This window comes from Phlebotomus papatasi, chromosome 1 (genome assembly GCF_024763615.1).
Source record: "Phlebotomus papatasi isolate M1 chromosome 1, Ppap_2.1, whole genome shotgun sequence".
Taxonomy (NCBI): Eukaryota; Metazoa; Arthropoda; class Insecta; order Diptera; family Psychodidae; genus Phlebotomus; species Phlebotomus papatasi.
In genome coordinates, this window is record NC_077222.1 from 97675132 (window position 1) to 97688764 (window position 13633).

General features: G+C 35.4%; 1 protein-coding gene across 3 annotated transcripts in view; it reads left to right on the plus strand.

Moving 5' to 3' along the window:
• Positions 1 to 13626, plus strand: part of LOC129809947 (fibroblast growth factor receptor homolog 1-like) — a 41744-nt gene extending 28118 nt beyond the window's left edge. Inside the window, exons 3-10 of one of the 3 annotated variants that reach the window (XM_055860110.1) lie at positions 5534 to 5660; positions 5732 to 6318; positions 8474 to 8935; positions 9006 to 9184; positions 11376 to 12296; positions 12360 to 12553; positions 12621 to 12761; positions 12832 to 13626. In XM_055860110.1, the coding sequence (XP_055716085.1) occupies positions 5534 to 5660; positions 5732 to 6318; positions 8474 to 8935; positions 9006 to 9184; positions 11376 to 12296; positions 12360 to 12553; positions 12621 to 12761; positions 12832 to 13042 (2822 nt within the window). In that variant the 3' untranslated portion in view covers positions 13043 to 13626. Of the gene's footprint in view, positions 1 to 5533; positions 5661 to 5731; positions 6319 to 8473; positions 8936 to 9005; positions 9185 to 9385; positions 9565 to 11375; positions 12297 to 12359; positions 12554 to 12620; positions 12762 to 12831 lie in introns of all 3 variants that reach the window. The other 2 variants (XM_055860112.1, XM_055860113.1) reach the window with 2 other exon arrangements.
• The last annotated feature ends 7 nt before the right edge of the window (positions 13627 to 13633 follow it).

Genomic DNA, 13633 nt, shown 5'->3' on the forward strand with positions numbered 1-13633 from the left:
AATTTATTATTAGTAAATAATAAATGAAATTTATAATTTAAATTAAACGTTTTTTTAAATTCTTTTTTGCTATTATCTAATTTTTAAGTTTTTCTCTGAAACAAAATTAACAATTCTGTTTAATTTTGGAGAAAACTTATTAAAACGTATTACAAATATTTATGTACCAGTCATAAATTTTCACAAAATATTTATTGATTCAAAGGAAATCTCATTTATTTGACATTTAAAATAAACATTTATTAATTTGTTGAATTAAATCTGTTAAAATATTTTTGGCAACAAAGTGATAAAAGAAATACAACCCAATCAATATATTTACTTTCTTATCACTTAAGTACTTCCCATTGAAAAATAGACTATGTATCTTAATTAAAAATGGGTTATTGCTCCTTCTTATCTAACTTGTATTGGCCTCAATTTTTCAACAACTTGTATCTCAAAACTACCTTCGCCCAACACCCTGAATTATTATTTTGTGTCTTTCTCACCCAACTTCTTATGCCATGTCCGTTCCCTGACGACAAATTTACGATAATGTTTGACGACTTAACTTGTGTGTCCCCATAATGAATGACTGAATTTATACGGAAACAAGAATAAGAAAGAAAAATTCAATATAAGACATCAATTAAAAGGCTTGTGTATTGCCTCGATAGAAGCGCAGATAATGTTGGGTGGAGAAGATGCATCGAAGGGAAAAATCGAGCTTGTTAACAAATACACCAACACAATTATTTATTAATGATCATTAAAGTGTCTAGACGAGTTATTTTTTGATAAATAATCTTTTTGACAAGAGCTTCGAGCTTTTCTTGTTTCAAAGAAACATGTATCAATATCTTTTATTTTTAGTTCTTTAAAAGCAAATCTAAAATCTTCTCATATGGTGTTAAGACAAAGAATAAAAGCCAAATTTACTTCAGTGAAGCTGAAGATTGTAAAATCTCTGCAAAATATTCTCAATACTACTCAGCATAGGAGGGTAATTGAATGTGAAAAAAGTCATAAAGTCAATTAAACGGCTGTTTAAGACCTGTCGTCTCCTTGTCTCAATGCATTAGTGTCCATTCCATTAATTTACGAATGTGCACATTCTTAAATACACAAACATTAAATATATAAACTGACAAATATGAACAAATAAAATGTGCGACTTGAATAACGCCTTTGTGCTATAAAATACACTTTTATTGCCAATAGATTAACACGATTTTTCATTTGCACATGCCGCGCGTATCATCTTCACCGTGGCTTTAAAGGTGATTCTATAAATTATTTATTTATTGATTCAGTGCACGAATCATCTCAAATTCTCAACTGACGATAGTCCAATTTATTCAACCTCCACCTCACAAGAATTTATCCATAGTGTAATTCCATAAAAAGACTCCCAATGTAGGTGGAAAAAGTACAATAAAACACATTCATATAATTCCTCGATTAATTTCAAGGAAAATTTCATTTCAATTTTACATTCTAACGAAGCATCTTCAAATCTCTCCCATGTGCACATCAAAAAATATACATAGCATAACTAACACACATGGCCAGAGTCAAAGGATCCAACTGACTTAATATACCAAAACACATATGATCTGTTTATTAATAATATAATCCGTATGATTTTCTATCGTGGCATCATCTGCAACTCGTGCATGAATGTTTGTTGATGATGAAAAGAAAATGCATCAGGAGTGAATGCTAAATGACTTGTTTTGTTGTTCACAACGTCCACAATAATCTTCAACTTCCATAATTATGATAATACTTATGGACTGTATATTAGTTGACTTTACAAGCGGTTTTTGTTGCATACAAAAAGCCGATTGTTTTCCTTTATTTGAATTTATGCGCCAGAGCCCCATTATACACACTCTTCATTGCTCAATCTTCATTCAATCGTTCTGCCAGAAAATCAATACAATTCTTCACCCACTATTGGAGTTCAAGAAGTCTGTCAATATAAGACACAATCTCCTACAGAGGAACTAGGCCATTGCTAGGGTGATTTCTTTAGGGAAATCTGTTTTTTAGTACACGGCTGTTCTAATGTGTTTCTACGTTATCGACTATTCATCTTAGTTCCTGTCACAACTCTTTGGTAATTTCAGAACAAGAAGAGAACTGGGGAAAACAGTCGTGACAAGAACACCAAATAGTCGATAACGCAGAAATACATGAAAGCAGTCATGTACTAAAAAAAAAGTAGAAAAATTTCTCCTTTTCATTTCTCATTGGAATAGGACCATTATAGCGTCAATAAAATGAATAATGTACATGTTTTTTTTAGTACATGACTGTTCTAATGTGCTTCTGTGTAATTGACTTTGTATTGGTTTCTGTCACGACTGTTTGGTCGTTTCGGAACACGATAAATACTGAGAAAAACAGTCGTGGTAGGAACCAACAATAAAATAAATAACACAAAGCACATAAGAAGAGTCAAGTACTAAAAACTAAATCTTTAGGGGAAGACTTTCCCTTCTCATTTTTCATTCAAACAGCACTATTGTGTATACAAATTCGGTTACTATTGAAGTCCCATTGTAATAATTTTTCGTACTTAAGAGCTTAATATTTAATTTGTAAATTACTACAGAATTTATGTTATTTTATATCAATATTGTGGAGCATAAAATGGGATAAATGGTGAGTCCCTCGCTCTATAAAAGATGTAACTGCCTAGAACTGGAATCTTTTTTCATCACAAATAAGAAAATGTAGTTAGAAATGTAATTCTAAAACTTACAACATTTTTAGTACTAAGAAACTTTAAAATTTACATCAGATCCGAATATATTTCATTTTATTTTATGATTTTAATAAATGTCTAAAGAAATTTCGCACATTTTAAAAGCACATTAGTACTAATAAGTTCTTTTTACCAAGGCTGCAACTTCTACTCATAAAAGGCGTAAAAGTCTGTCAATATTAGAAAATATTCTTTCAATAATTATCTTTATAGCCATTATCATGATTCAAGACAAAAAATATCACAAAAATCATCAAAGATAGAATTCGATCGTTACAGATAAATCGTAATAAAATTAAAAAAAAAGGGATGGCATGTTCCCAAACCTTGCGGTACTATCACACAAGGATTTTCACAATTTAATTTTAAATTTAATTGAGCAAATTGAGCGTTATAAGATATCTAGAATTTACTTGAAAATTCTCACAGCCAGGACACATTTTGCAAGAAATTTGCTCAATTTTAAATAGTGCCGCGAGATTTTTGATAGTGAATGACTCCAGAAAATGTGTGATAGTATTTAAAATGTCTTATAAGTCACTTATCTGTTATGCAAAAGAATCCTCAAAGCCAGAAGAAAAGGTTGTAGGCAAGGGGGCTCATTAAGAGACTCTCATACAGTCTTGTTGAAAATTTGTGTGAAGTCATCCCAACTGCGATTTTTTGACACCACAATTTCCTTTGAATTACTTTGGAGGAACCCAGGGAACCCAGCAAATTACTCCCGATACTGAAGCTTCACTCGCGTACAAGTTTATCACTAATCACTGTACTTATTTTTTTGGCTACAAATAATAATTAATTACGAGTGAATAAATTTAATAAGAACAATTTGGTTCATAAGGCTACTTGTTTAACTGCAATAAAATTGAAATTAATGAGGAATTTCAACATTTTAATTTTTGATGAATTCAAATTTAATTGAGCAACCACATTTATGCTATTTTAGCATGTTTAAACATGTTTTGGTGGGCCAAGTATTAGTTTTATATCAAGAAATAAGCGAAAACCAATCAATTCAAATGATTTTTAATGCAAAATAACACTGTGCAGTCTAGAGCCCCCTCTATAATAGTAAAATTCCTTCAATTTCTTTCAATTCAGAGATTTATCACCTACAAAATGATGCAATGAGCTTTTGAGATCTAGCAGTAATTCAAGATTTTCAGACGGTTACTGGAAACTTGCAGCTCCTGTCCTATTTTTCTCCCAAAGAATTCAATATTCTCTAGAACGGAAAATTGTGTCGGAGATATTCAAATGTCTCATTGCAAGATTTATTGCAAACCCCCTGGTGGTAAGACGAATAAACTCATGCCATAGTGCCCCCCGTTGCACCAAATGCAGTCACAAAACAAATGCAGATACGACAACGGTCGATGCAACCGACGATATGTTAGGACAATTTAACTTATAATATTTTAGTGCTTTTTCAGTCAGAAGCAAGTTTAATTTTAAGTCTTTGAAAGTTGTTATCTTATCAGAAATCGGGAAACTGTAAGCCAAGACACATACCAGAAAGCTATAAAAATTACGATAATTATGGTATACAAAGTGATATTGTACTAAAACCGTATTTTAAAGGATTTTCCAACAATTTTTCTATCCAATATCCGGAAAAAGCTTGATCTAACATCTAACAAAAATAGTCACTTATATTTTTAGTACAGACATAAAGGCTTTTAGGTGTATGTCTCGGCTTATCATAAAAAATCGACGATACAGTTCATTTGCTCCTTATTTTTGGTTTATCTCATTAGTTTCATCGTGATTGTGATTTGTAAAACGCATTTTCAATTACTTCGATTGAAATAATATTTCAGCACAGAATTTAATGATTTTGCAACTATAAAGAACAAGTCATTGAGGAATACTAAGAAGTATTTTGGACTCTGTTCAATACAATAAAATCATAAAAGGATTATCAGAAAATATTAATTCAATAGCCCGTAAGCACCAGCAACATTTTAAGAATTCAAATCTCGTTTATTTAAATTGATACAGCCTATAAATTGCTACCTAATACATTTTAAATAACTGATTTCCTCTTAACGAAACATTTCTACGTGCCATTACACATGCCACAACTATTTCAAATATTTCTTTTCCAATTTGCTAAAATTACAACTTTTCCACGGAGTTTGAGAGAAAACACACGTTTCGTCCGCCAAGATGTTATTGAGTTCAAATTGAGATGGTCTCTAGGTGTGTGTTCTTTCTTTTGAAGATTGTACGCAGAATATAAGAAAAAATCTGCGAAGCAAATTATCACAGTCTGTATAAATTGTAATCCTTTTCATGTTCCAGATTCATGGATATTTGCAATATTGTAATGTCTGCCCCCAAAATTTCACGCACTATTCAGGGTAATACTGGCTATTTTTTTTCTTCTGAAGGAAAAATAAATAAGTTTATGTAGCACAGAACCAGCAGAGTACATGACTTTTTGTGGTATGGGGGAGCATTTTGCTTTTTAACGTTTTCATAAATTTTAAACAAATGCTATTTCCGATCAGAAGGCCAAAGAGAGAAGCCTCCCAACAAAACTCCCAATCTAATATTGAATTTTCAGCTCAGTTCAAGTGAAATTCATTTTATTTCTTCCCAATGTCCATGAGAGAGAGTGTTCAATTTTTATGAGCATTTGAGGCGTCGTCGTAATTGACTGATACATTGTAATTCGACTGAGATCATAGAAAAGATCATTTGTGAACTTTCTTAAGAAATTGGAAAAAGAAGATCAATTTCTTAACAAATTTGCTTTATATTTTCCGCCAGGACACAAAAGGCTATTTCGAGAAACTGTACCAGTCTTTTCGAGAGTTGTACTTAAATGCAGCTACGATGATCCATTGTGGCTGAAAAATGCATCACCACTTGAACTGAACTCCAAACAGACTAAAATGTAAGATCCTCTTGAAGAATTGTTGAGAAGTATCTTCTTATTAAACAAAAATTGTTTACTTCCCCCAACAGAATCAAATTTGAGAGAATCCGAAAGGCAGACGCAGGAATTTATGCTTGTCATTCCACAGAGGGTGAATGGTCAAATCTGACACTAAGTGTAGACAACAGATCACGATCACCACCCGAAGATGATACAAATTTTACAGGGAATCTGGAGATTCAATCTCAAGTGGCAGAAGATGACTTTGCCGATGATATTGACGGTGATGAATACTTTGAAAAACAGTATCAAACTACAAAAGAGAATCTCAGAGAACCTACTGACCCATCAACAAGATCTCCCGATAGTGATCGGGATAACACATTAACTAAACTTGAGGCTCCTTATTTTACCAAAGTCAGCACCCTTCCGCGATTTCTAGCACGTCCGTCGGGAAATATGGTGAAACTGAAATGTACAGCTGGAGGAAATCCTGATCCTGTGGTCACCTGGACCAAAAACGGACAACCCATTACTCGCAAATTCGGTCTCGTGAACTACGGAAAGAGAGCACTGACCCTTGAGGACCTTGTCCTCGAAGATGCTGGGAACTATACGTGTCACGTGTGCAATATTTTAGGATGTGTAAACCACACAACTGACCTTCACATCAAAGGTAGGTTCTTCTAAAATCAAGGATCCTAAGGGTTATATAAGGGCGTAGCCAGGACAGCGAGCTCAAACTTCCTAGAACGATCGTAAATAGGTTGACGAAAGAAAATGGGTCTTTAAATCGGATGGGCAAGAAGTTGATTGAAAACGAGGACTGTTCTCCTTCTTTGATCCCAAAGAAATATTACAGTTGTCTCTTCTATCAAACACTCGAAATCGTTCTTTTCAAAATTCCCTAATCAATTCCGCAGCTAAAATCCCTGCCGTTATTATGAATCCCCAAATACTGATCGGGTACGCTATGTACCTTGTCAGTACCCATACCTTCTGATGGTATAACGCTCTTGCAGACCATCAGTTGTTGATCTTGAGCTGTTAATACGTCAACACACCCGTAACAAGAGTAATCTTATCGGGTCATCACTTCCAGTCGTGCTACTATTCCCCGCTTTACAAGTCAACAGTTATCTCCGTTATCTCACAAAACGTTCAACAGAATTCTTCAAAAAAAAACCCTATTTCATCAAAACACTGCGATCTCCTTGATTCTTCTTCAGTCATCCAAGTGAAGGAGATCACATGCAGCGATACATTGAGAACTTCCTCAATTCCACCATTTAAAAGAAATTAACACTTAAGCGTATACTTCAGGAGAAAAAGCCACAGAAAATTAACTAAATAGAGTAATAGAGTACTCTGCTAAGAAAGGAGCATTCTCCAATTCGGCTTCAAGAAATAGGACGCTGTAATGAGATATGGGTAAAATATGGTGTCCTTCCCATTCGGGAAGCTAGGGAGGCATCCTTGAGGGATTTCATGGGTCCTTTACACGTTATGACTACCACGTTACGACTATCAGGGCTGTAGACAAACTAAGTCCCTGGTTGGGAGTCCTTTGCCGACCAGAAGTAAATTCCTGCTAGAACTGGAAAGAAATATTTTGAGGATTATGATGGGTATCCTTACAGTCACTTTTTAAACTTGCACTTGTTTAGAATGAATTTAGCGGCAAATAATTCTAAGTAAAGGAGATCACATGCAGCGACACATTGAAAACTTCCTCAATTCCACCATTTAAAAGGAATTAACACTTAAGCGTATACTTCAGGAGAAAAAGCCACAGAGTATTAACTAAATAGAGTAATAGAGTACTCTGCTAAGAAAGGAGCATTTTCCAATTCGGCTTCAAGAAATAGGACGCTGTAATGAGATATGGGTAATGAGATAAGCAGCCTAGAGCCTGCGGTGTTGCTCTAGAAATAGTAGAGTACTCCCTTTGTGGGAGTGTCTGGGACTGTAAACCTGTAGGGACAAACATCTCTTACAAAACAGATGTGACTTGTTCTCAAAGAAGATTCTTGGTTGTATTCAAGAAACCGACTGGTCTTAAATTCAAGAAATGGCACACAGGGGATACAAAACGCTTTCTAGCTTAGGTATCAAAGCCCGCTCTCGTTCAATCTATCTATCTAAGAAAGAATCAATCTCCAATTTGGCTTCAAGACTGACCATAAGTTACTGATCTAACGAACAAAGCGAAAAGGCAAAAATTTCCCCGCCATGATTACTTTGGATATGGGAAAACCCTTTGATACGATATGATGGCATCAAGGTCTGATTCACAAGCTTGCGCTATCCTTCCAAGTCTTGATAAAAAAGGCTACATCCTTGCCAAGACCCATCCCCGGAGTCTCCCAGGGGAGTTGTCTCTTCCCTACCCTTACCCACATCTACGCCCATGATATCCCTCTACCTGAGAAAAGTAATGTCTCCATATTTGCTGACGACACCGCAGTGTACTTCACTTCTAGGGTACACAGATCCACTAAAGCCCTAGATAAGGGACTCGACTTTATCCGTAATTATTTTCCCAATGGAAAATCAAGACAAATGTCGCTAAGATCCACTTTTGTTGTCCAGCCTTGGCTACGCCCGAGATCTAGGGAAAGCTGAGGTACGACCGAACATTGGCTAGTACCGAACACTGCGATTTTTTAATTAGATACTAGACTTCAGAGGACGAGACCTGTATGAATTCATAGATACCATGTAGTTTAGAAATAACAATCAGTGTTCGGTGCTACCCCATGTTCGGTGGTGCCCCATTTCCCCTTATAGGTTTACTTAATTAACCTAAATTATTCTGTTGCTGATCACAGACAAAACCACTAGATACCCCTCCCTGAGAGGCATTGAAATATACTCTCAAACAGTCCAGAAAGAAACCACTCCAAGTGATAGGAAAGTCGTTCTGGATCATGGTACTAACGACATAACAGATTCCTCACTGGAAAGTTCCGTTGTAGCAAATCCCGCAAATAAAACTAAGAATACGGTATTTAGTGCACCAGTATTCACTAGAAGGGACAAGATGAATTTGCTAACTTCTGTGCCGACAGGCCATTCCACCACATTCAGATGTCCAGCTTCAGGAAATCCACCGCCTACAATCACTTGGACAAAAAATAATGGAACCATAACTCGACATCTAGGTGATATTAGGTATATTAAAATGGGGATAATGATGGATTCTGTAACTCCAAGTGACTCAGGAAACTACACCTGCCACGTCTGCAACGTTGTAGGCTGTATAAATTTCACTTACAATTACATAGTAATAGGTAACTGATCTTTAATCATAAAGGAATGAAGGTGATCTTCAATTTTAACCTTTTTTGAAATTCCAATCAGATCGTTATCCTTCACAACCGATCATATCGAATCCTCCCCAAAATCAAACTGCAGTTGTGAACAGAACCGTTACATTCTCATGTGTAACTTTGAGTGACCTTGGAGTCCATATAGAATGGTATAAATTCCGATCAAAGATCATTAATGGAAGTGATCTTCCAGAACATGCCAAATTGAAGGTACTGAGTCAGAATTCTTACTGTCTTCCCCCTTCTCTGTATTTTTGGTGGTTGGTTTCTTCTGTGTCGATTTTTTGTCTGGTTGAGGGTACATTCAAACTTACTTCTATTACAGGACATCAAAGATCAACTGATGAAGATCTACACTTAATTAGATCTTCACTTAGGTGGTGGATTGTAATGTCTCTATTTTCCTTTCAGAAATTGTAAATCACAAGCCGATAATTAATCCACCTTTGAGCAACTTGACTCTTACACTTGGAGCTTCAGGGGAAATGAAGTGCACAGTAGTGTCTAACTATCATCCACATATTGAATGGATAGCGGGCTTTTGTGAAAGCAATTGTTCAAGAAATGCCACAATGTCTGCTAAGGTGAAGGTTGTTGCATGCCAAAACCAATTTATTTTGGAAATATAATTAAAATGCATGGCTTTTTAAAATACTTTAGAAAAGTAATGTGGTTTTTTGATTGTAGCGATCCTAGGTCTGTTTCGCTAACCAAGATCTAGGATCTACATTTTTTAACTCCGAAAACTAATGCCTATTTACTGCTAGACACTAAAAAATCTTTGTTAAGTTATTAATGAAAAAGATAAAACAGTAACTTCCGAAAGAACCTAAATACATTTCATTCCAAGACGGACTAAGCTCCTAGAATTCGTAAACAGGAAGTTCTTTAAAATACCTGGCTTATATAATCATTTAGAAAAATTATTAGAGGATTTTGTAGGTCGTAGAACAACGGTTAACCTTAAGGTCAACTAGATCATATGTAGAATATTATTTAGGATCCATAACTACTAGAAGTACCTCAAATGTTTCATTTTTAAACGAAGTCCTACTTCTTCTGAGATTCAGACACATGATAGTATCACAAGTATTTGACTTTTCAAATTTTTTTTTTAAGAAACCAGAACTTGAGAACACTTCATTGATCTTCATACCAAAAACCGCGTCTGGTTTGTCTTCTAATTGGAAACCTATTTAATCTAGTTTTCAAAAGTCTAGGTACTTAACTTCCGATCCAGAAAACTAATTTCGAAGTACTGATTGTCATGCTAAAATGTTTGTTAATTAACGATAATAAAAACTAACATCGTAATTGTTAGCAGAACCTAAAGATCATAAAACTTGAAAATCCTAAGACCGTCAACAGTGTTCTGTCTTTAACTCAACCAAATCTGGTTTACTATCATTTAAGATACGTTGTGATAAGTTCTAAAGCAAACTTCCAATTACCGTTGGTTCCTAGCTCCTAAAAATACTTTAAACATTTCATTAATAAACTGACTCTTCTTCTTCTAAAACCCAGAAATATGCAGATACTTAACACTTCAAAATATTTTAAAAACTAGAATACTTGATTGATTTTAGGATCGAAAACAGTAGCTAGTTTGCCTTCTAGACCATATCCTACTTTATCTGGTTTTCTAAGATCTAGGTTCTTTAGTTTTCAACCTATAAAACAGATTTTTAATTACTGATTGTCAAGCTAAAATGTTTGTTAACTAGCAATAAGGGGAAATACAATTCTAACTTCTAGCAGAACCTAAAGATCGTAAGATCATCAACAATGATTTACTTTCAAGCATCAATTCAAGTTGATTTGATTTATGATCATTTAGGATCCGTAGTGATCAGTTCTAATCTTAAAGTAATTTTTAAACTCCTAAAAGTATCTTTAATGTTTCATTTCTACACGGAACCTACTTCTCCTGATATTCGGAAACTTGAAGGTACCTAAAGTACTTGACTATACAAAATATTCTAAGAAACTAGGATACTTGGTTGATTTTAAGATCTGCAATAGTTAGTAGTTCGCCTTCTAGAATCTTCCTAGAATATGTCTGATCTTCTAGGATCCACGAACTATACATTTCAATCCTGAAGATCGACTTCTAGGAACTGGTTGTTATGCTGAAATTCGTTCATTGAAACAATGCATGGCTTTGTAAATCTACTATAAATTAGATCGCTTTATAGTTTTTAGAACCTAGTGCATTAGCTGTTTAATATAGGATCCAAAATCTATTTGGTCTGGTTATGTGACATATAGTGTCTCTAAGCTCTGTAATTAGATTCAGAAACGAATTTCTAGTAATCGCTTAATGTGCTACATTGTTCGCATCTTAGTAATAGGAGTCACGAAACCGCAACTCTTCGCAGAACCTAAAATATTTAATTTTCAGACGGATCCTGACACACCTGGGATTCTGAAGTTTGAAAACGTTACCTACAGCGACGAAGGATGGTACACTTGTCTTACAGCAAATACATTAGGTGCCACAACAGCCAGTGCATATTTGCATGTAGTTGATGAGGAGGCACCTGTGATGACTCCTATCAAAAACTACAGCATCTATACGATTTGTGTGATTGCCTTTTCCGTCCTCCTACTCCTATCGTCGATTTTGATAGTATGTACGTACAAGAAACTCAACAGGGAGAAGTTGATTATGAAACATAGAATGCAGACAGTTCATCAGTGGAACAAGAAGGTGATTGTGATCAAACCTGCACCAGATTCATCAAATCCCGATGCAGTTATCGTACCAATAGTCAAAATCGAAAAGCAACGAACAACCCAGATGCAGAGCGCTAACAATGATCCACAACCAATCTCGGAATATGAGTTTCCTATGGACTCCAATTGGGAGTTCCCTAGGAGTCAGTTGGTCTTGGGCAAAACCCTAGGTGAAGGTGCCTTTGGAAGGGTTGTTATGGCCGAAGCCAATAGCTTGGTTAAAAACGGGTTTGGTTCCGTCGTCGCTGTTAAAATGGTCAAAGAGGGTCACACAGATTCTGATATGGCGAGCTTAGTTCACGAAATGGAAGTCATGAAGATGATTGGAAAACACATCAACATCATCAATTTGCTAGGATGTTGTAGTCAGGGTGGTCCCCTCTATGTCATCGTAGAATACGCACCACATGGGAATCTTAAGGATTTCCTGAAGAAGAACCGACCTCGATCTGAATTCGACATACCCTTCATCGCCAAGACGGAGGAAGAGGAATACGATCCTGACAAACTCAACCTAACCCAAAAGCATCTCATTTCTTTCGCATTCCAAATTGCGAGAGGAATGGAGTACTTAGCCTCGAGAAGGGTACGTTTCAGAGGTTTTTGAGTCCTGACTTTATAATCTTAAGCCTTGATTTTGAATTTACAGTGCATACATCGGGATCTGGCTGCCCGAAACGTTCTCGTCAGTGATGACTACGTCATGAAGATTGCCGATTTCGGTCTGGCAAGGGACATCCAAGACACCGATTACTACAGAAAGGCAACAAATGGACGATTACCGATCAAATGGATGGCTCCAGAGTCCTTGACAGACAAATTCTACGATACCAAGAGCGATGTGTAAGACACAATGAACTACTAAGAATGAAATTTGCGTATCTTGATACGAATTCGTTTTCTCACAAAGGTGGTCTTATGGGATTCTTCTGTGGGAGATCATGTCCTTCGGAGAACAACCCTACCCTTCGATTTACTCAGCCGATGATCTCAATGTTTTTTTACGGTGTGATCATCGCTTAGACAAGCCAAAACGCTGCTCAAATAACATGTAAGTTGAGAACGACAACCAAGATGAACTAGAAACACCTAATTCGTCTTTCTGCTCGTTATCCTTCCAGTTACATGCTAATGAGGCAGTGTTGGCAATTCAATCCACAAGATCGACCAAATTTCTCTCAGCTTGTCGTCGATCTGGATAAGATTCTGAGTGCAACAGCCAACGATGAATACCTAGACTTGGGAGTACCCCTCCTAGAGACACCCCCATCCAGTGACGACGAAGAATCCGATGTAGAAGCTCACAGAGAACTTCTTCACTCAAACTACTAAGTCCGAACAACTCCTGAAACAACTTAGAAGCAATTTGCAAAGAACCAAAGGACTGAACAAAAAACTTTACAAGAAATAACTAAATTTTCTTTAGCAATCAGTTCTTTCGAAAATTGCTAAAAGAAATAACTAAGATTTTTTGCTTTTCTGCAGAAAATATCTCTGATGTGTTTATATTAGGTTCTTAAGCATAACTTGTAGCGTTTTACATGTTTATTTAATCTCGGTAAGACTGTATTTCCTAATAACGTTGTAAATCTAATAATTATACTCTATTGTTAGTTCATTGACGGAAAACTTTGAGATCAATCCGACAAAAAAGAAAATTATTAAATAATTGTAAGTACAAAAAGGGGTCTCACAGAGTTTGTATTTTTTTTCGAGTTTGCGATAAGTTTGCAAATTTCAAATAAAACAAAAAAAACAATAAATAAAGATGTAATCATCTAAGATCTAAGAAATGATTTTAGTGTTAAAATCAGTATTTGAGAATGTAGAAGAAATCAAATGACGACGAAGATTGTAAATATATATATCTTTGAAATATTGAAGAATTGTAATAAAATTTATAAATTGCTATTCAACATTTCC